Source organism: Aotus nancymaae, unplaced genomic scaffold (genome assembly GCF_030222135.1).
Source record: "Aotus nancymaae isolate 86718 unplaced genomic scaffold, 86718_ANA_hifiasm-v0.15.2.pri h1tg000028l, whole genome shotgun sequence".
Taxonomy (NCBI): domain Eukaryota; kingdom Metazoa; phylum Chordata; class Mammalia; order Primates; family Aotidae; genus Aotus; species Aotus nancymaae.
Window position 1 is genome coordinate 33,118,930 of NW_026988441.1, and position 25,376 is coordinate 33,144,305.

Consider the following 25,376-nt stretch of genomic DNA (forward strand, 5'->3'; position numbering starts at 1 on the left):
TGTGTTTTGTTTTCTTTTTAAAAACTCAGAAATAAACATCCTAATTCAGAAAAGCATGGTGTTGCCATAGAGCTGACTTCCAGGAAATCAACTACTTACTTGCTGCCATTTGTAAAAATGTATAAAATCTGTACATAAACTCCTGACAATAAGTTAGTTTGATACATTGTCTCCTCTTTTAACATGGGTGGAAACAAATAAATAGAACATTGTTCCAGGAGCAGCTAATGTGAGGAGTGAGGGGTGGAGCATCTCATAGAACAGTAGTTTATCCTTCAGGGAACAGTTTCTGGGATAATTTTGTGTGTGTGTGTGTGTGTGTGTGTGTGTGTGTGCGAGAGAGAGAGAGAGAGAGAGAGAGAGAGAGAGAGAGAGAGTGTGTGCGCGCATGCACGCGCTTTTTTTTTTTTTTTTCCAAGGAAACAGTATCATTTATGCATTAGTTATACTCAGGCATCATTTTTTTCATTCATTTTCTAAACAGAAAATGCTACGTTTTCTAGAAGTTGATTGAAGATTTCATTTCATCTATTGACATCTCATGTTCACCTCCTTTCTATTTAGCCATGGGTACCAGCTTCTAGTTCATAACGCTTTGTTTGTTTGTTTTTTGAAGGGAGATTTGCTATTGTTGACTGGAGTGCAATGGTGCCATCCCGGCTTCAAGCCATTTTCCTGCCTCAGCCTCCCCAGTAGCTGGGATTACAGGCATGCGCCACCACCCCCGGCTAATTTTGTATTTTTAGTAGAAACGGGGTTTCACCATGTTTGTCAGGCTGGCCTCGAACCGAACTCCCGACCTCATGTGATCCGCCCGCCTCGACCTCGCAAAGTGCTGAGATTGCAAGCGTGAGCCACCGCGCCTGGCCCTAATGCTTTTACGTCTAGTATTCTGACTTCATAAACATATAGCGAAAGGCGAATGTTTTCAAAATCAAAGTCTATTGTCTCGGCTTTTGATTGGAACGTTTTTTAACATTTAATGGCATAAGGAGGGAACGTTTCCATGCCCTACAGAGGGGAGAGGTATTTTGAGATCTCAGAGTTAAATCCGTAAGTGTTCTTTCATTATCACCAGTTTCTAACCCATCCCAGGACTCAATTCTACGAATTATTGTCTGGCTTCCCAGCTTGGGAATATGTTTGACCTTCTGAAAGGGGTCTGCTTGTGAACTGTGAGTGCAGCAGGCTGCTTCTCTGAGCTAGTTCAAGTTTTTGCTTTTCTTCTCTCTCTTTTTTTTTTTTTTTTTTGGACACGGAGTCTCGCTCTGTCGCCCAGGCCGTGGCGCGATCTCGGCTCACAGCAACTTCCGCCTCCCGGGTTTTCTTTTGATTCTTTATGAAATATTGTTGCTGTATAATTCCAGTTTTTCCACATACTTAACAATTTTATTTTGCTGTCGTGTTTTTATCTTCCGGGCTGAACATGAGTAATTGAGAGATAAGGTGAGGGAAAGGCTTGGCCATGTCGCCAGCAACCTCATCCCAAATTCCTGATCCCTGGAGGACATCAGTCCCTCTCTCCTGCCGCAGGGTGGCATGTGTGCCCTGGGTTTCCCTCCTGCTCCGAGGCCAGGGAATGGCTCCACTGGACAGGGAGTCTGAAATTTCCTGCACCCACTTGTGAGTCCCTGTCCAGGAGGAAAAAGCAGGAAGAACTCACTGAGTACAATCAGGAAATGCTAAAATGCAAACGTCACTTCGGGAGGGGTAGGGTCACGGCGTTGGGAGGAAGCCCGCCTTGCCAAGGGCAGTGTCTGGAACCTGTTCATCCGGCTCCACTCAGCACTGTAAGATCGCTTCTTTTGTCAATCAGTCGCCAGGGGGCGGGATCTGGAGCACTATCCAATCGGGGACGAGGGGCGGGGTTGTGAGAACTGTCAATCAGGCGCCCTGCAGGGAGGAGGGTGCGACGTTCAAAGAGCCCGCGGAGTCTTCACCACGCCCCTGCGCTCTGAGTCCTGGCTCTGTCGCTGAGAGAGAGACGCCCTGGAAGGTCTGCATCAGCGTCTGTGGCGCGGGGACCCACACTGGACACTGGCTTGTAGGGAGGACACCGGGACACCTGGAAGCTGGAAATGGTGAGCGTGCGGGGCCTGGGGTCCCGAGGCAAACAAGGGGCTGGTTAGAACCGGCCGGAAGCGACCGTGAGAGGACCCGGGCCTCGCCCTGGGCGACTCCGGGGTCTGCAAACCCAAGTCCCCCTAGCCCGGCTCGGCCCTTGGTCCCCTCGGCCGCATGATGGGGCCGGGCTGGCAGCCGGGACCCCGGTGTCCTGTCCTGTCCCTGCGCGGCCACTGAGGTCCCGGCGCCCTCTCTTGGGCAGCTCCGCGCCCACAGCTCCGCGTCTCCCCAGATTGTGCGGTTGTAACCCGCACAGGTCACCGCACCCAGATGCCGAGAGCTGCAACAGAAACAGTTTAATAGGGGGAGAGGGGAGACACCCTAGATGCGCCTCCCTGAGAGGTTTGGGGATGGGGTGTTTAGGGGTCTGGATGGGGGTGGCTGGGATGTGGGGTCGCTGGTTGGTGGGGAAGTGAGGGGCGAATCTTGGGACCGGAGGTGAACCGCGTTCTCCTGCTGAGTGGGCTCCCTTGTGGGGTCTTCAGCCTGCTTGGCGCCAACCTTTCCGCTGGAATTCAGGATCCGAGAAAGAAATCTGGCGACTCTTGAGCAGCTCTCAGAGATCTTATCCCCAGGCACAGTGGGGAAGCCGGCGGTCGGCGTCTGCTGTGACCTGACTCTCAGGGAGGCGGCCCCGTGAGGCGGCGGGGCTGAGGGTACCTGGTTAATAATCTAACTGCAATCTCGCCTCCAACCTGGTTCGCAGTTCCTGTGAACCCGGTGAGGACGCTGCATGGTGACGACGGAAGGGTCACCAGGCAGAATCCAGACTCGTGTGTGGGGTTTGTGCTTGGAAAGAGGAGCTGTGATCCGTGGGTTCCCAATACCTTCTTTTTTCCCAAGGGCGACCAGTATTCCAAAGATGTAAGCAACAGGATCTCAAATCCATCACCCTATCCCCTCATCCTAACTCCTCCTAGGGCTGGCAGTAAATCCCTTGGTTTCCAGAGCCTTCCCCAGACTAACTTTCTCTCCTCTCAATTCACAGCAACTTTATGAACTCGTTCCTCAGGCAATATTTCAAACAGAGGCATTATTTTAGTTGTCACTTTGTTTTCACATAGCAATGTATGGCTCTTTTTAAAAGCTTTGTTTTGTGTTTGTGAACATTTCACATGTGAAGAAGCAAAGAATAACCACTTGACTCCACTGTAGGAAAGAAAAGTATGTGTGTGTGTGGCTGTCCTTTATCTTGTCTACACAGAGATACCTGTAAAGAATATTTTCAGTTGAGGTTCCTCTTTGCAAATGGTACAGGATGATCTGTCCTCAGCCCACCCTCTATGGTATCCTGGTCCTGGGTTACAGAACTGTTTGGGGCTACTCCACGATGCCCATAGCTGCTGAATCTTTTGTAGTATGTAGTGAACATCAGCTTTGAATCACTCCTCCCAGAGGACAGCCTGAGGTGAGGGGTGGGACCTTATAGGGGAGCAGCTGGGTGCCGTCAGGTGGGAGGAGTTCCCTGGTATACTGTTCCTCAAAAAGTGAAGCCCTTAAAACATTCAGCTTTTCTTCCTCCAATCCCAGTTTCCATTCCTTGGGGACACATGGCTGGTGAGCCAGCTGGTTGGTGGTATTGAGGGTATGGTCTCCTGAGAGGGTAGTTATTCAGCAGTTCAGTGAGCAGGATGGGGGTGGGAGATGTCCCAAGTGATAGGAGGACCTGAACTGACACTTGAGTCAGATTTGTCTGCATTCCAGTCAGCCCCTCCCTGCATTTGTCATCTTGAAATGATTTGTTCACTCATTTCAGCTTCAGCTTTTTATTAACTGCAAAATGCATTTTATCATTAGGGCTTAATAAAGAAGAGAAAGTATGTTCGAAGAGACAAGAACAAGTTGGGTTTCAGAAAACAAATTACATATTTAGTCCTGTGTTTTATTTATTTATTATTTTTAACTTTTATTTACTTTCTTTTGAGATGGAGTCTCGCTCTGTCACCCAGGCTGGAGTGCAGTGGCGAGATCTCAGCTCACTGCAGCCTCCGTCTCCTGGGTTCAAGCAATCCTCTCACCTCAGCCTCCTGAGTAGCTGAGATTACAGATGTATGCCACCATGCCCAGCTAACTTTTTTGTATTTTTAGTAGAGACAGGGTTTCACCATGTTGGCCAGGCTGGTCTCGAACTCCTGAGCTTAAGTGAACCACCTGCCTCAGCCTCCCAAAGTGCTAGGATTACAGGAGTGAGCCACCACGACTGGCCTCAGGTCTGTTTTTTTATTGGACAATTTCAAATGGAATTTCATGGCCTAGCAGTGAAAAGAAACTGGGAAAAACTGTTTTTCATTATGACTGCAGAAAAATGAATACATTTTTGCAAGAAAGTGTGATGGATATATTGATGAATTATAAAGATTTACCAAAATGTTAGTTCTTCTCCTTTGTAGAGTGGAGAATTTGAGACAGTGAATAACTCTATTCTGTTCCTGTTATTTGGGCTTGACATACGAATGCTAAATTCTGTGGGACAGGACTTTCTAACAGCGAAAGAACTCAAATATCATTATTTACTTACTAAATGATTTATTATTATGGAAATGATAAATTAATGACATTTGTTGTCTGAAACAGATAGATACTTGTGCTTTTCCTGTTGAACTATAAAATATAGGTCCTTTGCAGTTTCCTTCTCTCCTATAAACATAAATGCTGGATTGGAGTGATTTTTCTGGATTCATCACACATGAGTAATTTGTTTTTAAATACCCATGTAAGGCATGTAAATGTAAGTGAGTAGCCTTGACTGGGGTGGAGAAGCCTGAGGCCACTGACTCTGAGCTAAGGTCAGTCTGGAGCCTGCAAAGAGAAGTCATTGAAGACCCAGTTGAGTTGTTTCTTCCCGGGGAACCTTCCTGGCAGGTGATCCAACCTGTTCATTCCAAACATGGGAGGAACCCTTTATGCTGAGAGAAGTGACAGAGCACTGGAAAGTTGAAGATCCACAGGCAGAGACATTTAGGGTGATGCCCTGTCTGAGGTTATCTTTGTTACTGTTGTGGGGCTGTTGCTAGACATTCTCAAGTAAAATAAACCTGGATTTGGGTAAGAAGTGACTTCATTCTTTTTTTTTTTTTTTCCAAGCCAAACTGTATCCAGCTTTATTAAAGATATTTTCCATAAACAATCATGGTATTTCAGGCAGGACATGGGCAGACAATCATTAACAGTATGCAACAACTTTCAAACTCCCTTCTTTGATGGACTACCAAAAATCAGAAAGCCACTATAAAACCCAATGAAGTCTTCATCTGATGCTCTGAACAGGGAAAGTTTAGAGTGAGGGTTGACATTTCACATTTAGCATGTTGTTTAACAACTTTTCACGAGCCGACCCTGACTTTCAGGAAATGAAATGAAAATGGCAGAATTTATCCGAAAGATCCACAATCTAGAAATGGAATCACTGTTCTTTTGACAGGTGCCATCTCAGTGGCATCACTGGCAAGTCCAGATTGCCTGACACACTGGTAACAAATGACTAGGGGGTTAGGTCCCAACAGATGTCTGGGCTTAAGGGAGTTAAGTCTATGCTGAAAGATGGAAAGGGAGAAGAGGACATAAAAACGAATTCGTTTTTCCATACCACAAGGCTCTTGTGTGCCAAGGTGGCCATGTGTGTCAAAGTCAGGGAATCCCTCCTCCTGGGAGCCAGGAGGAAGTCTCTCAAAACTAGAAGGGAAAGGCGTTTCCCCACATCAATCTAGCTTTGGAGACATTCTATTAGTGACATATGCCCCTTCCCCCAAAACAACAATGAAGTGTTCTGTGTGCTAACAACATAGCTTAAAAAAAAAAAAAAGTAAAACAAAATTCTGCATTTTTATAAAACCTGATAAAAAAAAATAGTATTTCAAACTGTACAGTCACCAGAAGTACACAGTTATCAAAAATGCACACACTTCACTTGGCATCTCCAGCACCTTCAGCTTTCTGTGTGGTCTGTTTTGGCATCTCCATTTTCTGCAGGGTTATTCCCTTCTTTGCCAGCATCAGCTTTTCCCTTTTTCCCTTTGGGTACCTTCTCTCCCTTCTTTGCAGGGGCCTTTTCCGGCTTGGGCTCTGGCTTTGGAGGAGCAGGTTTAGCAGACAACCTCGCGGATCTTCTCTGTGGTTCGTCCTTCACCTTGGCTTTATCTCCTTTAGCATCCCCTTCAGCCTTTCTCCTGGGCATGGTGGCGACGGCGGCGGGACGTAGGCGCTGGGAGCGGGATGCAGCGGCGCGTGGGCTTTGGTCGGTCCGGGGGTCGTTCTCACCTCTTCTTCTTCACACTGCTCCGTGACTTCATTCTAAAAGTATATTGCAAAAGGAGAAAACTACCAACTATAAGATCTGCAAGGATCTCAAAGCTTAGGCAGAAAATTGCTTTCCTATTTTTTTTCTTTTTGTTTCTGGTTTTTGAGACAGAGCCTCACTCTTGCCCAGGCTGGAGTGCAGTGGCGCAGTCTCGGCTCACTACAACATCTGCCTCCCGGGTTCAAGTGATTCTCCTGCCTCAGCTGGAACTACAGTCATATGCCACCACACCCTGCTAATTTTTTGTTATTTTTAGTAGAGACGGGGTTTCGCCATGTGGCCAGGCTGGTCTTGAACTCCTGACCTCAGGTGATCCACCCACCTCGACCTCCCAAAGTGTTGGAATTACAGGCGTGAGCCACCACGCCTGGCCTTTTTAGTTGTTTGAGATGGAGTCTTGCTTTGTCACTTAGACTGAAGTGCAGTGGTGTGATCTCAGCTCACTACAACCTCTGCCACCCAGGTTCAAGTGATTCTCCTGCGTCAGGCTCCTGAGTAGCTGGAATTACAGGCACCTGCCACCACACCCAGTGAATTTTTTGTGTTTTTAAAAAGTAGAGACGGGGTTTCACCATGTTAGCCAGGATGGTCTTGATCTTCTAACCTCTTGATTTACCCTCCACGGCCTCCCAAAGTGCTGAGATTACAGGCGTGAGCCACCACCCCTGGCTGAAAATGGCTTTTCAAAGTGAAGAGCAAACAATATTAGAAAGAAGGTAGAAGAGAGAGCAGGATGGAAGGTGAAAATCAGATCCTACATCAGAGAATGTTTCACCTTGACTTCAGTCAGTTCTTAGGAGGAGTCAAAAAGGCGGTTTTGTGGCTCGGCCCTCTGCATTGCTTTGACTGTGCGCCTCTTTTTAACCTGTAACAAGACCAGACAAAAACCCCTCCAAATTCCCACTTTGCCTCAGAAATGATTAGCTGAATAATTTTGTCTTCACTAACCAGCCTGCCCAAAATTAATGTAAAGCAAACTTTCCTTAAATTTTTCTTCTTCCTGCTGGACTCAGTCTGAGCCAGCACATAATCTCTTCTTCTTCTTTTTTTTTTTTTTTTTGAGATGGAGTCTTGCTCTGTCACCCAGGCCACACGATCTCAGCTCACTGCAACCTCCGACTCGCCTCCTGAGCTCAAGTGATCCTCCCACCTCAGCCTCCTGAGTGGGCCATACAGGCATGCACCACTATGCCCAGCTAATTTTTGTATTTTTCATAGAGATGAGGTTTCGCTATGTTGCCCAGGCTGATCTTGAACTCATAGACTCAAGTGATCCGCCGCCTTGGCCTCCCAAAGTACTAAGATTACAGGTGTGAGCCGCCTCACCTGGCCTGAGGTGATTTATTTAATTCTAGCTGTTAACCAGGATTACAGAGCTGGGATTAAATCAACATTTTTAGAAGTCTGCTTTTACATTCACTGTGTTTGTTTAATCAGGGTATTGTACAAATTTAAAAGTCTGTTTGGGCTGACTTAGAGAAAGACACCTTTTGGTTCTGCATGCTGGACGAAGGGTTTATGAATCTGAGAGTTTATTTGGGTCTGTGATATAGTTTTAAAAAATATTTGGTCTTTTTTTTTTTTTTTTTTTTGAGTCTTATTCTGCCACCTAGGCTGGAGTGCAGTGCATGATCATGGCTCACTGCAACTTCCATCTCCTGGGCTCAAGCAGTCTTCCTGCCTCAACCCCCTAAGTAGCTGAGACTACAAGTGTGCGCCACCATGCCCAGATAATGTTTGTATTTTTTGTAGAGACAGGGTTTCACCATGTTGCCCAGGCTGGTCTTGAACTTCCAACCTCAGATGATTCTCCTACCTCAGCCTCCCAAAGTGCTGAATTTACAGGCATGAGTCACGGTGTCCAGCCTAAAAAATATTTGGTCATTATTTCTAGGTCCTGGCAAAGAAGTCCTAAAATCCTTGGATTTTTGTGAGTGATGGGAATGTGTTTTGTTATTCCCACCAAGCTCTTGTCAGACCTTAGGTAAAGTTATGCTAATTAGGTGACTCATAGTGAGGTCACTAGGTGACTTCAGGATGGGGACTGGTGGTGACCCGAAAGAGCAAACACATGATGACAGGATTGGAACTTTAAGCCCCATCTTCTGACCCCAGGAAATGGAGGGAGGCTAGAGATTAAGTTGTATAAATTTTTTTTTTTGAGACTTAGTTTCACTCTTGTTGCCAGGCTGGAGTGCATTGGCGTGATCTTGGCTCACTGCAACCTCCGCCTCCTGGTTTCAAGCAATTCTTCTACCTCAGCCTCCTGAGTAGATGGGATTACAGGCATATGCCACCACACCTGGCTAATTTTTTGTATTTTTAGTAGAGACAGGGTTTCTCCATGTTGGTCAGGCTGGTCTTGAACTCCTGACCTCAGGTGATCCTCCCGCCTCGGCCTCCCAAAGTGCTGGGATTACAGATGTAAGCCACCGTGCCTGACCAGTTGTGTAAAATTTATTGAACAAAGACACTGGGGCCAGGCGTGGTGGCTCACACCTGTAATCCCAGCACTTTGGGAGGCTGAGGTGGGTGGATCACGAAGTCAGGAATTGGAGACTAGCCTGGCCAATATGGCGAAAACCCATCTCTACTAAAAGTACAAAAATTAGCTGGACCTGTAATCCCACCTGTCAGAAGGCTGAGGCAGGGGAATTGCTTGAACCCGGGAGGCGGAGGTTGCAGTGAGCCAAGATCTCGCCACTGCACTCCAACCTGGACGAAAAGAGTGAGACTGTGTCTCAAAAAAGAAAGAAAAAAGAAAAAAGACATTGGGACAGCTTCCAGGTTGGTGGACACACTGATGTGCTGGGAAGGTGGTATCACTCAAGAGGGAAAGCTCTACCCATCCCTGCCCTTTCCCTTGCTGAATACCTCTTTTCCATTTGGCTGTTGTTGAGAAATCCTTTATAACAAACTAGTAACCTTAAGTGTTTTGCTGAGTTTCATGAGTTATTTTAGCCAATTATTGAACCAGAGGATGGTGCTGTTGTATTTATACCCAGTTGGTTAAAAGGTTAGTTCCCGAGGCTTACAAATGGCATCTGCAGTAGGGGCCTGTTGAGAGATTGAGTCCTCCAGTAAGAAACTTATGGGATCTGTGTTAATTCTGTGTGGTGTAAGAATTGAATTATTGGACACCCAGTTGTTGCTGGAGAATTGGTTGGTGTTCAGCAAATGGCACACCTTTGTTATCAGAAGTCAGAGGCACCACAGGTCAGAGCCTTACATTGACTGAGTGTCTGTTATTCATTACGTTTATCACGTGTGAATCCAGCCGCAAAGTTTTCCCTTTTCTGAGTTTTCAGTTAGTTAATATTACACTTACTATATCATTAATATTATGCTGATTTTTAGTTTCTTTGCCTCAGTCTGTTTGATACATGTTGCTGACTGAGGCTATGAGTTACTTCACTCTCATATTCCACTGCTCATAGGACTTGAATTGTTTCATTTTTGCTGGACTTTGTTGACAATGTCATCTTTGTTTTTGTCCCCAAGTGCTAACACTTTATAAAGTTTGTACATATGGGGGAAAATGTTCTGGGTTGTAGATTATGGATAGATATTAATTTACTAGGAAAACCTGTTGGCATGTATAGATTAACTGGCAGACCATATGTGCATGTGTGTTTATTGCTTATAAATACTTACCTCCATGTGATTATATGTTGCTTTTTACTGACTAGCATTGGAGTTGAGCTTCATCTTCTGTGAAATAATTTTCAGCCATTTTCTCATTAATTAGTTAATTCATTTATGTCTGAGTCAGGGTCTTGCTCTGTCACTGAGGCTGGCTGGAGTAGTACAGTTCTGCAATCACAGCTCACTGCAGCCTCAGACTCCTGGGCTCAAACGATCCTCCTGCCTTAGTATCCCATGTAGCTGGAACTACAGGCACATGCTACCATCCCTGGCTAGTTTTTACATTTTTTGTGGAGATGAGGTTTTGCCATGTTGCTTAGGCTGATCTCAAACTCAAGCAGTGTTGGGAAGACAGGCGTAAGCCACATACAACTCTACAGGATTTTCATACAGTTGAATTTCTCAGTCCCTTCCTTTGGGACCTGCTTTATTTTCTTACATAAGAAAACTCAGTTGGGCATGATGGCTCACACCTGTAATCCCAGCACTTTGGGAGGCCAAGGTAGGCAGATCACTTGAGCTCAGGAGTTTGAGGCCAGCATGGGAAACATGATGAAACCCCATCTCTACAGAAAATACAAAAATTAGCCAGGCATGGTGGCTTGCATCTGTAGTCCCAGCTACTCAGGAGGCTGAGGTGGGAGGATCACTTGAGCCCAGGAGGCTGAAGCTGCAGAGTCATGATTGAGCCACTGCATTTCAGCCTGAGTGACAAAGTGAGACCCTGTCTAAAAAAAAAAAAAGAAGGAAGAAAGAAAACACTCCATATTGTTGAATCAGAAAACATTTTCCTATAGCTTGTGAAAGTGTGCTAGTTTTGTCTTTCACAGATATTATGTTTTTCTACTTTAATCTTGAGGTCTCTCAAGACATGGGCTATAAACTCTATCCCTGCATTGGAGGATCCTGAGAGGTTTGATTGTGGCTGTTTATATTTTGTCTTTCATGGGTTACTTCTGTTGTCTGAAATGAAAGCTGCTGAGATAGAAGTGATTTGATAAAGGATTTTTGAAAGCCAAATTTGAGGATTCACCTAGAAAACACACCAACAAAGTTGAGTGTGTTCTAAAGTCTAATACAAGTTGGATACCTTTATAAGAAAGCTTAGGAGAATTAGAGGAGGACTCCTCACATTGGACTTGTCCTTTTAATTTTTTTTTTTTTTTTTTTTTTTGTGACAGAGTCTCGCTCTGTTGCCAGGCTGGAATGCAGTAGTGTGATTTTGGCTCACTGCAACCTCCGCCTCCCGGGTTCAAGCAATTCTACTGCACCACCACACCCAGCTAATTTTTGTATTTTTAGTAGAGACAAGGTGTTACCATGTTGGCCAGGATGGTCTCGATCTCTTGACCTCATGATTTGCCCGCCTCAGCCTCCCAAAGTGCTGGTGTTATAGGCGTGAGTCACCACGCCTGGCCATCTTTTAAATTTTTAATTTAATTTATTTTTCCTCGAACTGGCCTTGTCCTTTTTATTGGAGGGTACAATAAAGAGGTTACAAACAATGGGCTGTGGATGACAGCTTGCAGGCTAAAATCGTCTGTGAGAAAGACAGTCAGCAAAACGATTCAGAAAAAAATCAATGTATTTATCAATGTCAGTAGGTTACATGTCAATTAATACAGCAACAGATTGAGGAACTCACCATAAGATTTGAGGAGCTTGGCTGGGTGCAATGGCTTACACCTATAACCCCAACAATTTAGGAAAAGGGCAGGAGGACCACTTGATCCCAGGACCAACCTGGATCATATACAGAGACCCCATCTCTACAAAAAATTAGTCAGGCATGGTAGCACATGCCTGTAGTCCCAGCTACTTGGGAGGCTGAGGATGGAAGATTGCTTGAGCCTGGGAGTTTGAGTATGCAGTGAGCTATGAATGTGTTACTGTACTCCAGCCTAGGTGAGAGACCCTGTCTGAAAAAAAAAATTGAGGCACTCACAATAAGATTCTTTACTCGCCGGGTGCAGTGGCTCACGTCTGTAATCCCAGCACTTTGGGAGGCTGAGGTAAGTGGATCACCTGTGATCAGGAGTTCAAGACCAGCCTGACCAACATGGTGAAATCCCATCTCTACTGAAAATACAAAATTAGCCGGGTGTGGTGGCGCATGCCTGTAATCCCATCTACTCAGGAGGCTGAGACAGGAGAATCACTTGAACCTGGGAGACAGAGGTCGCACTTGAGGTCGTGCTATTGCCCTCCAGCCTGGACAACAAGGGCAAAACTTCATCTCAAAAAAAAAGATTCTTTGCTAAGGGACAAGATGTAAGCCCTGAATCATAAGACCTCCCCAAGCAGGTTAATTCGAAAGCCTGAAAGCCTTCCAAACGTCACTTGTAGGATAGCACTTCTTTTTTTTTTTTTTTTTTTACAGTCCAGAGGTCTTTTTTTTTTTTTTTTAACACCTATTATGCCATGAATTCATAGGGAATAGGTTCCGGCAGCTCAGGCTCTTTCCCATTGGTTCTCACAAAGTGTGCTGCTCTGGGTGGAGCAGGCTGGCGCTTCAGTTGGACCCAGGTACCTTTCTCTTTGGCTTCTTTCTTTTTCTGATCATTTTCCTTCACACATTTTAGGAAGCTATCTCGGCTCTTAGAGTGCTTGATGTGCTCAATACGCACATTAATTCTCTGGGCAAGAATCTTGCCCTTAACTTGTTTGTTTACAACAATGCCAACAGCATGCTGGGTAACATTGTAGACTCTTCCAGTTTTGCCATGATAACATTTGTGGGGCATTCCTTTTTGAACAGTACCCATTCCCTTGATGTCTACAATATCACCTTTCTTATAGATTCGCATATACGTGGCCATAGGAACAACTCCATGTTTTCTAAAAGGCCTAGAGAACATGTATCGAGGGCTCTCCTCTTTCCCTTTGTGTTCGTCATTTTGGCGGTTCTGGCCGAAAGGAGGATAGTACTTCTTTATCCTGCCAGGTGACCTAATGCCTAAATATCAGACCAGTAACCCAGTTTCCCTCTTAGAGGAAACTTGTTTTTCCTGGTGGTTACGTTATGGCCCATTGTCTGACCACTTTTTATTTTATTACTACCAAGATAGCCACTGCCAAAATAATCTTACAAAGAATGCCCTGACTGGGTAGAAATTAGATTCAGGTATGTTGGTCAGGTAAGACACAGAGGAAGCAACTTAACAAAATGCAAGAAATAACAGAAACCATGTATTACTTAGAGATGGCAGAAAGAAGAGGTTAGCATGCATTGAATGCCGGTAGGTACTGGGAAGCCATCCAGGACATGTGTATTTTGCCATGTGATTTTATAAGTTTTGCCTTATATATTTTGATAATTTGTTTTATGAGCATAGATATTAAGAATTATTGTCTTCTTATAGAATTGACTTCCTAATCTTTATGAAATCTCTTCACCCCTCGTATCTTTCCTTGACCTAAAACCTGATTTATCCGAATTAATTTTTTTATTTTATTTTCATTTTTTGAGCCAGAGTTTTGCTCTTGTTGCCCAGCCTGGAGTGTAATGGCATGATCTAGGCTCACTGCAACCTCTGCCTCCCGGGTTCAAGCAATTCTGCCTTAGCCTCTTGAGTAACTGGGACTACAAGGCACCCACCACCACACCCAGCTAATTTTTGTATTTGCAGTAGAGATGGGGTTTCACTATGTTGGCCAGGCTGGTCTTGAACTCCTAACCTCAGATGACCCAACTGCCTCACCCTCCCAAAGTGCTGGGGTTACAGGCGTGAGCCACCGAGCCTGGCCCTATGTGATTTAAAATAGCTATTCCATATTTCTTTTGATTAGGGCTAGAATGGCATATATTCCTCCATACCTTTATATTTAATGTATTTGTGTCTTTCAGTTTAAAATGATTTTCATGTACACATTGTTGAGCCTTGTTGTATTTGTTGGTTTTTTTTTTTTTTTTTTAGACAGAGACTTGCTTTGTTACCCAGGCTGGAGTGCAGTGGCACAAGCTTGGCTCATTGCAGCCTCTACCTCCCAGGTTCAAGGGATTCTTATGCCTCAGCCTCCTGAGTAGCTAAGATTACAGGATGCGCCACCGTGCCTGGCTTTTTTTTTTTTTTTTTAGTAGAGACGGCCAAGCTGGTCTAGAATTCCTGTCCTCAAGCACTGTACCCACCTCAGCATCCCAAAGTTCTGGGATAACAGGCATAAGTTAGTGCCCGGCCGGCCTTGTTTTTTTTATTCTATTCAGACAGGCCATGTCTTTTTAACTGGTATATATAGATAATACACATTTGAAGTGGTGTTGACATAACTGGATTAATAACAATAAATGTTACTGTTTTCTATTCTAATACTTGACTGTTTTTTCAACTTCACTTTTTCTGCTTTCATTTTAACTGAACATTCTATATGATTCTATTTGCTTGCTTCTATTAGTATAGTAAGTCTACTTGTTTCTTAATTTTTTTTTTTTAGATGAAGTCTCACTCTGTCGCCCAGGCTGGAGTGCAGTGGGGTGATCTTGGCTCACTGCAATCTCCACCTCCCGGGTTCAAGCGAGTCTCCTGCCTCAGCCTTCCGAGTAGCTGGGACTATAGGTACCCACCACCATGCCCAGCTAATTTTTTGTATTTTTTAGTGGAGATGGAGTTTCACCATGTTAATCAGGATGGTCTTGATCTCCTGACCTCATGATCCACCCGCCTTGGCCTCCCAAAGTGTTGGGATTACAGGCATGAGCCACTGTGCCGGGCTGTTTCTTAAATTTTATTAAGTGAATTCCCTAGAGTTTGTAGTATACCATTTACCATGAATGGACCTTCAGTTTCAAATAATGCTATAGTGGCTTTGAAAGTAGTATTAGTATTACTTACTGTTCCAAATTCCTTCCTCCCATCCCATATAACATCACTGTCATTCATTTGCCCTATTGAAAGCTTTAACTACCCAATACATTGCTAGTATTATTTCAAACAAATCTGTATCTGTTAGATTAGGTAGGTATAAGAAAAGTATTCCCTAATATATCTGGGTGCTTTTCAGTACCCTAATTTCTGAAGGAAATTTTATCTACAGCTTTTCTTCCCAAGATTTAGTAGGTCTGCTCTATGTCTTAATTATAATCTGTTGTTCCAGGTGGTTGCAGGCTTTTTGTGTATTTTGCAATGTTTTGAAGTAGTTCTTGTCATGTTTGACCCTGATTGAGTTCCATCATTGACGAAGTAGAAAAGAGAGCCTCATTTGACACCTTTGGATAATCCCCATACCAATTAGAAAATACAAAGGCAATAATTTGCAAATAAGACCTGATTTGCTCTCTCTAGGGATCCACAATGAAAACTTTGGGTCTGCTGTCTTCAAGATTGGCTCCGAAGTGGGGAGGGATTGGCCCAAGGACAAATAAAAACTTACAAAGCTTTTCTACCATTTTTTGCTTTCCTTTTTCTGTTTGTTTATCTCCCTGTTAATACTATGGGATGCCGAATATTATAGTTTCAAAATTCTTTATCTGTTTTTGGAAAGCTGTAACTTTCTTGGTTAGAAGATTTTTGTTTGTTTGCTTGTTTTTGAGATGGAGTCTCACTCTGTCGCCAGGCTGGAGTGCAGTGGCAGGATCTCGGCTCACTGCAGTCTCTGCCTCCCGGATTCAAGTGATTCTCCTGCTTCAGCCTCCAGAGTAGCTGGGATTACAGACGAGTGCCACCATACCCGGATAAATTTTTTTTGTATTTTTAGTAGAGATAGGGTTTCACTATGTTGGCCAAGATGGTCTCAATCTCCTGACCTTGTGATCTGCCTGCCTCGGCCTCTCAAAGTGCTGAGATTACAGGCATGAGCCACTGTACCTGGCCAGTTTTTTTTTTTTTTTTTTTTTTTTTTTTTTTTAAGAAAGATGGGGTTTCACCATATTGGTCAGGCTGGTCTCGAACTTCTGACCTCAGGTGATCCGCCTGCCTCAGCCTCCCAAAGTGCTGGGATTACAGGCGTGAGCCACCACACCCGGCTACCTGGCCAGTTTTTAACCTTTCAGACATTTGTGACTTTTATTAGATTTGGTAATGTAATCTTTGTTGGCTACTAAAAGTCTGTTTAGGAATTTAGGGAATATAATAGATAATCATGAGAGGGGACATTGAGTTTTTTCTTAGAATATGTGCAATCTTTCCCTGTCTTTCCTTCTCCTTTGTCATTACCCAATGAAAAATTTGTAATTTTTCCATTGAAATAGTGAGATTTTTTTATGAGACTTTTGTCATGCTTAACTACGTTTGGTCTAGAGGAAACCAGTTGCCAGTTTCCAAATGTTCTCTCTTAGTGTAATTGAATAGGATGGGCTAAATATCCCAAGTAACAAGTTGCAACCAAACATGTGAAACATTAGCTACTAGGATTTCTCAGTAGTGATCCAGTGTCCAGAGCGGTTTCTTTTTTTTTGAGACAGAGTCTTACTCTGTCACCAGGCTGGAGTGCAGTGGCGTGATCTCGGCTCATTGCAACTTCTGCCTCCCAAGTTCAAGCAATTCTTCTGCCTCAGCCTCCCAAGTAGCTGGGACTACAGGTGTGCACCACCATGCCCAGCTAATTTTTGTATTTTTAGTAGAGACAGGGTTTTACCTTGTTGGCCAGGATGGTCTCTATCTCTTGACCTTGCGATCTGCCCGCCTTGGCCTCCCAAAGTGCTGGGATTACAGGTGTGAGCTACTGCACATGGCCCGGAGTGTTTTTTCATAACTGTCTTAGTCTGTTTATTGTTACTTATAATAGGATTACTTGAGCCTGGGTAATTTATAAAAAATACTATTTTTTTTTTTTTTTTTTTAGATGGAGTTTTGCTCTTGTTACCCAGGCTGGAGTGCAATGGCACTATCTCAGCTCACTGCAACCTCCGCCTCCTGGGTTCAGGCAATTCTCCTGCCTCAGCCTCCTGACTAGCTGGGATTACAGGCACGCGCCACCATGCCCAGCTAATTTTTTGTATTAGTAGAGATGGGGTTTCACAATGTTGACCAGGATGGTCTTGATCTCTCGACCTCGTGATCCACCCGCCTCGGCCTCCCAAAGTGCTGGGATTACAGGCTTGAGCCACCGCGCCCGGCAAGTATACTGTTCTTAAGTGTCCTTCCACTTTGGCCTCCCAAAGTGATGGGATTGCAGGCATGAGTCACTATGCCTGGCCCATATATTTTGCATAAACAGTTCAGGTACACTCAGCCTCTGTTATTAGTTACATTGGTGGGACCCCCTTCTTAATCTGGTACCTAGACACTATGAAAGATCCAAGTTTGCAAATGACCATTTATCAGAATATGCAGTTTCAGGATTGGTAGTGGTAACTCTTCTACACAACAGGTAGTTGTACTTTGTCATGACAAGAACTACACAGACCTCTGTAGAAATAGACATCAGAGGTGATGCAGGCAATAAGACTCACCCACTTAACTCACCAACAAGACAGATGTTTCTATTCGACTGTTACTTTACCAAACATATTCAACTAAGGCATCATAATGGCTTTGTGGGAAAAAATGAGTGTAGACAGAATAAGAGTGGGTTTACTATGTCGTTGAATAAATGCTTGGAAACCACAGCATCTTGCAAAGTTTATGAAGTGACTATGGATTCTCAGTGCTGTCCAACTCAACCTTCCTCCTCTGCACATGTGGGATGTTTCAGGACTCAGTGGCTTTTGAGGATGTGGCTGTGAACTTTACACAAGAGGAGTGGGCTTTGCTGGGTCCATCACAGAAGAGTCTCTACAGAAATGTAATGCAGGAAACCATTAGGAACCTGGACTGTATAGGTAAGGATGACATCATCTCTTCACTCAGTCAGTTGGAGACATTTGTTCCCTGGCCATCAACACTGTTCTTGATTTGAAATCTGGAAAGGGGATATGGTTGATCCTTGAACAGCACAGGGTTTAGAGGTGCCAGCTCCTCAAACAGTCATACAATTCTCTAATAACTTTGTCTCCCACAACTAACAGCTTATTGTTGACTGGCCCACTTATCGGTAATATAAACATTAGATTAATCCCTATATTGTATGTCATGTGTATTACATACTATACTCACAATAAAGTGAGCTAGGGAAAGAAAATGTTGACGAGAATCATAGGAAGAAAAACTGTATTTACTATTCATTAAGTGGAAGTAGATCATCATAAAGGTTTTCATCCTTGTCTTCACATTGAGTAGGCTGAGTAGGAGAAAGGGTTGGTCTTGCTGTCTCAGGGGTAGCAGAGACTGAAGAAAATTCATATGTAAGTGGAGCTGTGTGCAGTTCCAACCTGTGTTGTTGAAGAGTCAAGTGTCCTTTGGTGAATGAATCATGCATGATTGCAGTACCTGTAAAATCTTAGAGTTTTTCTATAATTTTGTAAAAATTTTTAGTGATTTTTCTGGGTCTACCTTTTAGAAATGAAATGGGAGGACCAGAACATTGAAGATCAGTGCCAAAATCCCAGGAGAAATCTAAGGTAATTTGCACTCACAAAAGAAAGCTATGTCCCTGGAGTGGTTCATAGAATAAGAAAATTTTAAAAATAAGCAAAGAAGGCAGGGTGCGGTGGCTCACTCCTGAAATCCCAGCACTTTGGGAGCCTGAGGTGGGCAGATCACGAGGTCAGGAGATCAAGACCATCCTGGCTAACGTGGTAGAACTCTGTCTCTACTAAAAATACAAAAAATTAACCAGCCGTGGTGGCGAGCGCCTGTAGTCCCAGCTACTTGGGAGGCTGAGGCAGGAAAATCACTTGAACCCGGGAGGCGGAGGTTGCAGTGAGCCGAGATCACACCACAGCATTCCAGCCTGGGTGACAGAGTGAGACAAAAGCAAAGAAAATGAACAAGCCCAGCTTAAATTTATTCATTCTAATAATTCTTTTTCTAACCAAGTGCAATGGCTCACACATGTATTCCCAGCACTTTTGGAGGCCAAGGTAAGAAGACTGCTTGAGCCTAGGAGTTTGAGATCAGCCTGGGCAGCATAGTGAGATTCCCCATATCTGTAAAAAAAAATTTTCCCCAGGAACACATAGTTAAATGTGACATAGCTATTCAGTCTTTGCAAAATAGTTCCCTTGGAAACGGTATTAAGAATCCCCATGTGAATATCATGATTTTGCTAATAGCTGTGATGGACCCATCTTACACTGCACTGTCACTTCACATTCAAACAGGGCATGAAGCCTGTACTTTGCATGATAATGTTAAAAATGTAAATCTAGTACTTTAATATGTATAAAATCACTTACAAGCAAACCTTTAGTAATATACTTCTTATTTGTTACAGAAGTCATACATGTGAAATTATTGATAATAGTCAATGTGGAGAAACTTTTAGCCAGATTCCAGAGAGTATTGTGAACAAGAACACTCCTGGAGTAAATCCATGTGACAGCAGTGAGTGTGGAGAAGTCGTCATGGGTCATTCATCTCTTAATTGCAATGTCAGAATTGACACTGGACACAAATCATGGGAGCATCAGGAATATGGAGAGAAGCCATATACACATAAACAATGTGGGAAAGCCAATAGTCATCAGCACTGCTTTCAGACACATGAAAGGCCTCCCACTGGAAAGAAACCCTTCGATTGTAAAGAATGTGCAAAAACTTTCAGTTCTCTTGGAAACCTTCGAAGACACATGGCAGCACACCATGGAGATGGACCTTATAAATGTAAGTTATGTGGGAAAGCCTTTGTTTGGCCCAGTTTATTTCATTTGCATGAAAGAACTCACACTGGAGAGAAACCGTATGAATGTAAGCAGTGTTCTAAAGCCTTTCCTTTTTATAGTTCCTATCTAAGACATGAGAGAATACACACAGGAGAGAAAGCATATGAATGTAAGCAGTGTTCCAAAGCCTTCCCTGATTACAGTACCTATCTAAGACATGAAAGAACTCACACGGGAGAGAAACCCTATAAATGTACACAATGTGGGAAAGCCTTCAGCTGTTACTATTACACTCGACTACACGAAAGGACTCACACTGGAGAACAACCCTATGCATGTAAGCAATGTGGCAAAACATTTTATCATCACACAAGCTTTCGAAGACACATGATAAGGCACACTGGAGATGGACCACATAAATGTAAGATATGTGGGAAAGGCTTTGATTGTCCTAGTTCGGTTCGAAATCATGAAACTACTCACACTGGAGAGAAACCCTATGAATGTAAGCAGTGTGGGAAAGTGTTATCTCATAGCTCCAGCTTTCGAAGTCACATGATAACACACACAGGAGATGGACCCCAGAAATGCAAGATATGTGGAAAAGCCTTTGGTTGTCCCAGTTTATTTCAAAGACATGAAAGGACTCACACTGGAGAGAAACCCTATACATGTAAACAATGTGGGAAAGCCTTCAGTCTTTCCGGTTCCCTTCGAAGACATGAAGCAACTCACAGTGGAGTGAAACCCTATAAATGTAAATGTGGGAAAGCCTTTAGTGATCTCTCTTCCTTTCAAAATCATGAAACAACTCACACTGGAGAGAAGCCATATGAGTGTAAGGAATGTGGGAAAGCATTCAGTTGTTTCAAATACCTTTCTCAACATAAAAGGACCCACACAGTAGAAAAACCTTATGAGTGTAAAACATGTAGGAAAGCCTTCGGTCATTTCAGTAACTTAAAAGTCCATGAAAGGATTCACTCTGGAGAGAAGCCATATGAATGTAAGGAATGCGGGAAAGCGTTCTCTTGGCTCACTTGCCTTCTAAGACATGAAAGAATCCACACTGGAGAGAAACCCTATGAATGTCAGCAATGTGGTAAATCCTTCACTCGTTCCCGTTTCCTGCGAGGACATGAAAAAACTCACACTGGAGAGAAGCTGTATGAATGTAAGGAATGTGGGAAGGCATTGAGTTCTCTGCGTTCCTTGTATAGACATAAAAGGACTCATTGGAAAGATTCTCTGTAAATGTATGGAATGTGGGAAAACTTATTCAGTACTTGTATTTAATTTCAGAAACATGAAAGAACTCACTTTGGAGACAGACCCCATGAATGTAAACGTGATAAAGCCTTAAGTAGTTTCAATTTTTAAAATAGTTATCCCCTGAAATACACAGGGGATTGGTTCCAGCACCCCCTAAATCCACAGATGCCCAGTCCTTTCTTAGGTGGCATATTTGCATGTAACCTATGCACATCCTCATGTATACTGTGTAAATCATCTCTAGGTTACTGTTAATACCTCATGCATTGTAAAAGCCATGTAAATAGTTGTTTGATTGTATTTAGAGATTCATGACAAGAAAAATAGTCTCTATGTGTTCAATGCAGACACAGCCATTGCAGGCCCACCTACATAGTATATGTCACCCAGAACATTAAAATTTCTGTGTTTTAATATCCACAGATTGATTTTGTTTTGTGACCTGAGTGAGCATGTTAACAGTCGTCAAAATCCTGCTTCTCTCTTGATAACCCATGTATAATTATGGTGATGATGATTGCTGTATGGTGCCTGACACTGTCACGTGTTGTAGCATTATAGATAAGCAGTGAGACATCAAGCTAACTTGAATCTTGACAGAATGTCAGGATGATCATCAATGCTGGAAGAACTAGGTTCTGTCTGCAGATGTTGACTTGTTGGAGGAGGCTAAATAATACTAATGTTGTGATCTGTTCAGCCTCAGGGTTGCAGATCCTTAACTATGGAAGGTTCTGTGTTTATGTTTGCAGGTGCTTAGTGAGAAATATAGGAAGCTAGTTTTTCTTTCTTTGTTTTTTTTTTTTCTTTTTTTGAGTCATCAAAAAAATCTTGCAGTGTTTGTTGGCATGTTATTCCATGGTGACGTAGAGGCTTTGTTCCATCAAAGGATCTTACTTAAGGCTGATAAACTTTCTTAACCCTTTTGCCTGTTGAAAAACTGCTGCAAATTTTTCAAGTGTCCAAATCTGTGGCACTGCCTGTTTTAAGGCATCATCATCATCAATCTATAGAGCATCTCAGCAGATCTTCGAGTTCCTTGTTGTAAGAATTTATGCTCTTCTGTGTGTTACTCAACATCATCTTCAATCCTGTCAGAGATAGGCTTTCTTACCAACTTCCCTTGCAATATTTAAGATATTCCTGGCTGGGCATGGTGGCTCACACCTGTAATCCCAGCACTTTGGGAGGCTGAGGTGTGTGGATCACCTGAGGTCAGAAGTTCGAGACCAGCCTGAGCAATATGATGAAACCCTGTCTCTACTAAGAATACAAAAATTAGCCAGGCGTGGTGGCATGCACCTGTAATCCCAGGTACTCGGGAGGCTGAGACGGGAGAATCGCTTGAAACTGGGAGGTGGAGTTTGCAGTGAGCCAAGATCATGCTATGGCACTGCAATGTGGGCAGCAAGAGCAAAAGATTATCTCAAAAAAAAAAAAAAAAAAGATATTCCTGCCGGGCGTGGTGGCTCAAGCCTGTAATCCCAGCACTTTGGGAGGCCGAGGCGGGTGGATCACGAGGTCAAGAGATCAAGACCATCCTGGTCAACATGGTGAAACCCCGTCTCTACTAAAAATACAAAAACTAGCTGGGCATGGTGGCGCGTGCCTGTAATCCCAGCTACTCGGGAGGCTGAGGCAGGAGAATTGCCTGAACCCAGGAGGCGGAGGTTGCGGTGAGCCGAGATCGCGCCATTGCACTCCAGCCTGGGTAACAAGAGCAAAACTCCATCTCAAAAAAAAAAAAAAAAAAAAAAGATATTCCTAACTACTGCATCAATAGTGGGGAAGCCCCAAAATCATTGACTCCCTGACTCCATAATTGCTTCCAGCTTGCTTTGGGTTTCTTGAGCTTTGGGGCATCTATAGCCTCTGCAATAAGGACAGTTGCATGTACAATTGTGAAGTGCTTTCATAAATCCATTGTGGTACAGTCAGAATTAACATCAGGTTGGCATGAATCCTCCTGAAGGTCAGGAGGGTGTAAGTCACGTTAATCTACTTGATTATGCCTGAGTAGCTGTCACTGTGATGTCATGTTAAGCAGCAGGGACATCACTTCTACATTCTTATTGGCAAAGCAGAGAGATTGGAGATGGCCAGGAGCATTGTCAATTATGAGGAGGACCTTGAGTGGCAGCCCCTTCTCTTCAGAGTATTTCTTCACATCAGGAATGAAGCCTTGGTAGAACCATTCCAAGGACAAGATGGCCATCACCCAAGCTTTCTTGTATTTTTGCCAGAATGGAGGCAGGCAAGTTTTGCTTTTGTTCTAAAGGACCTAGGGATTGTTTGCTTAGTAGCCAAGGCCTGGCCTGTTCTTGTAACCTGCTACCTTGCCACACTTCTCAAGAGTAGGCGATCTTTCCAGGCCTTGAACCCCAGGGCCTCCTTGGCAGTCATGGTTGCAGGTACCACTGGACATCTTTCTTTTTCTAGGGTTTGTCCAATTCATTGCAATGGAGAACTTGCTCTGGAAGGTAGACTTTTTTTTTTTTTTTTTTTTTGAGATGGAATCTCGCTCTGTCACCCAGGCTGGAATGCAGTGGTGTGATCTTGGCTCACTGCAACTCTGCCTCCTGGGTTCAAACAATTCTCTTGCCTCAGCCTCCTGAGTAACTGGGAATACAGGCACATACCACCACGCTGGGCTAATTTTTGTATTTTTAATAGAGACAGGATTTCACCATGTTGGTCAGGCTGGCCTTGAACTCCTGACCTCGTGATCCATCCACTTTGGCCTCCCAAAGTGCTGGGATTATAGGCATGAGCCACTGTGACTGGCTGGTAGACTTTCTTTTTATGAGTTTTGTGAGCTCTGCTGGGAATGCTAATATTGCCTTGGCATAAGCCAATGCTGATTCTCCCGTGGTCTTTAAATTTTTGAGGCTCTGGTGCTTTATGTAGCCAGCCCAGCCAGACAATACTGGCTTGAAACTCCTTTTTCTCTCCTCAACCTTCTCACAGTGGTATTCATAGAGGCTGTTTTTTCTTTTCTTTTCTTTTTTTGAGGCGGAGTTTCGCTCTTGTTACCCAGGCTGGAGTGCAATGGCGCGATCTTGGCTCACCGCAACCTCCACCTCCTGGGTTCAGGCAATTCTCCTGCCTCAGCCTCCTGAGTAGCTGGGATTACAGGCACGTGCCACCATGCCCAGCTAATTTTTTGTATTTTTAGTAGAGACGGGGTTTCACCATGTTGACCAGGATGGTCTCGATCTCTTGACATCGTGATCCACCCGCCTCGGCCTCCCAAAGTGCTGGGATTACAGGCGTGAGCCACCGTGCCTGGCCCTAGACTAATAATTTTTAAAGGATTAGTGCCTTCAATTATATGGAAGACAAAAACTGGAGTTCACAATTATTGTACAATAATATTAGCATTTACAACCTGGGCACGGCGGCTCATGCCTATAATCCCAGCACTTTGGGAGGCTGAGGTGCGTGGATCACCTGAGGCTGGGAGTTCGAGACCAGCCTGACCAAAATGGAGAAACTCTATCTCTACTAAAAATACAAAATTAGCCGGGCATGGTGGCACATGCCTGTAATCCCAGCTACTTAGGAGGCTGACGCAGGAGAATCACTTGAACCAGGGAGGTGGAGGTTGCAGTGAGCTGAGATCACGCCAATGCACACCAACCTGGGTGACAAGAGTGAAACTCTGTCTCAAAAAAAAATAGCATTTATAATTGTACATGCATTTGTTTCTACTGAGATATTTATTTGGGCATACGCCTTCCAGATATTGTCCAGTGTTCTTTTATTTCAACCTGAAGAACACTTCTGCATTTCTCACAGGGTACATCTAAAGGTTAAAAAAAAAAAAAGAACAAAACTACCTCAGTTTTTGTTCATGTGAGCATGCCTTAATTTCCTCCTCACTTTTGAAAGACAGTGTTGCCAGGTATTGGATTCTTGACTGTTTTGTTTCTGAGATGGAGTCTTGCCATATTGTCTAGGCTGGCCTTGAACTCCTGTGCCTCAACTGATTCTCCCACCTCAGACGCCTGGATAGCTAGGACTACAGGGATGTGCTGCTGTGGCTATTTTTTTTTTTTAGCACCTTGAATACATCAGCCCACTACCTTCTGGCCTCCAATACTTCTGATGAGAAATCTGCTGATGATCCTATGAAAGATCATTTATATGTGATGATTCACTTCTTTCTTGCTGCCTTCTAGGTTCTCCCTTTGTGTTTGGCTTTGACAATTTAGTATAATGTGTTTTCATGTCTTTCTCTTTGCATTCATCCTACTTGGAGTTCGTTGAGTTTCTTGGATGTCTACATTTATGGCTTTTATCTAATTTGGAATATTTTCAGCTATTATTTCTCCAGATAGTCTCCCCTGACCTTTCTTTGTCTCTTCTCCTTCTGAAACTCCCACAGTGCATATGTTGGCC

At 43.8% G+C, this 25,376-nt stretch overlaps 2 protein-coding genes across 4 annotated transcripts; one reads left to right on the top strand and one right to left on the bottom strand.

The window, feature by feature from the left end:
* Window positions 1-1,899: 1,899 nt before the first annotated feature.
* Window positions 1,900-21,397, top strand: LOC105706149 (zinc finger protein 823). 3 transcript variants are annotated; one of them, XM_012436321.2, is made up of 4 exons: window positions 1,900-2,081; window positions 17,696-17,822; window positions 18,440-18,500; window positions 19,316-21,397. In XM_012436321.2, the coding sequence occupies exons 1-4, from the start codon at window positions 2,079-2,081 to the stop codon at window positions 20,955-20,957; spliced, it is 1,833 nt and encodes a 610-aa protein (XP_012291744.1). In that variant the 5' UTR covers window positions 1,900-2,078; the 3' UTR covers window positions 20,958-21,397. The 3 variants fall into 3 exon arrangements, with proteins under 3 accessions (XP_012291744.1, XP_064237897.1, XP_012291743.1); XM_064381827.1 differs by lacking the exon at window positions 17,696-17,822; XM_012436320.2 differs by lacking the exon at window positions 1,900-2,081 and having other exon boundaries at window positions 16,973-17,822.
* LOC135276667 (non-histone chromosomal protein HMG-17-like) lies at window positions 5,781-6,298 on the bottom strand. Its single transcript, XM_064380716.1, has one exon. It carries the CDS (start codon window positions 6,296-6,298, stop codon window positions 6,050-6,052), a length of 249 nt encoding a protein of 82 aa, XP_064236786.1. The 3' UTR covers window positions 5,781-6,049.
* Window positions 21,398-25,376: the final 3,979 nt, after the last annotated feature.

Bases quoted from the DNA above. Each gene is read 5' to 3' on its own strand.
- LOC135276667 (XM_064380716.1), bottom strand. From the start codon at position 6,298: ATGCCCAGGAGAAAGGCTGAAGGGGATGCTAAAGGAGATAAAGCCAAG.
- LOC105706149 (XM_012436320.2), top strand. From the start codon at position 17,687: ATGTTTCAGGACTCAGTGGCTTTTGAGGATGTGGCTGTGAACTTTACA. The intron at 17,823-18,439 runs GTAAGGATGACA...TCTACCTTTTAG, and splicing joins TAGGAACCTGGACTGTATAG to AAATGAAATGGGAGGACCAG. The intron at 18,501-19,315 runs GTAATTTGCACT...TATTTGTTACAG, and splicing joins AATCCCAGGAGAAATCTAAG to AAGTCATACATGTGAAATTA.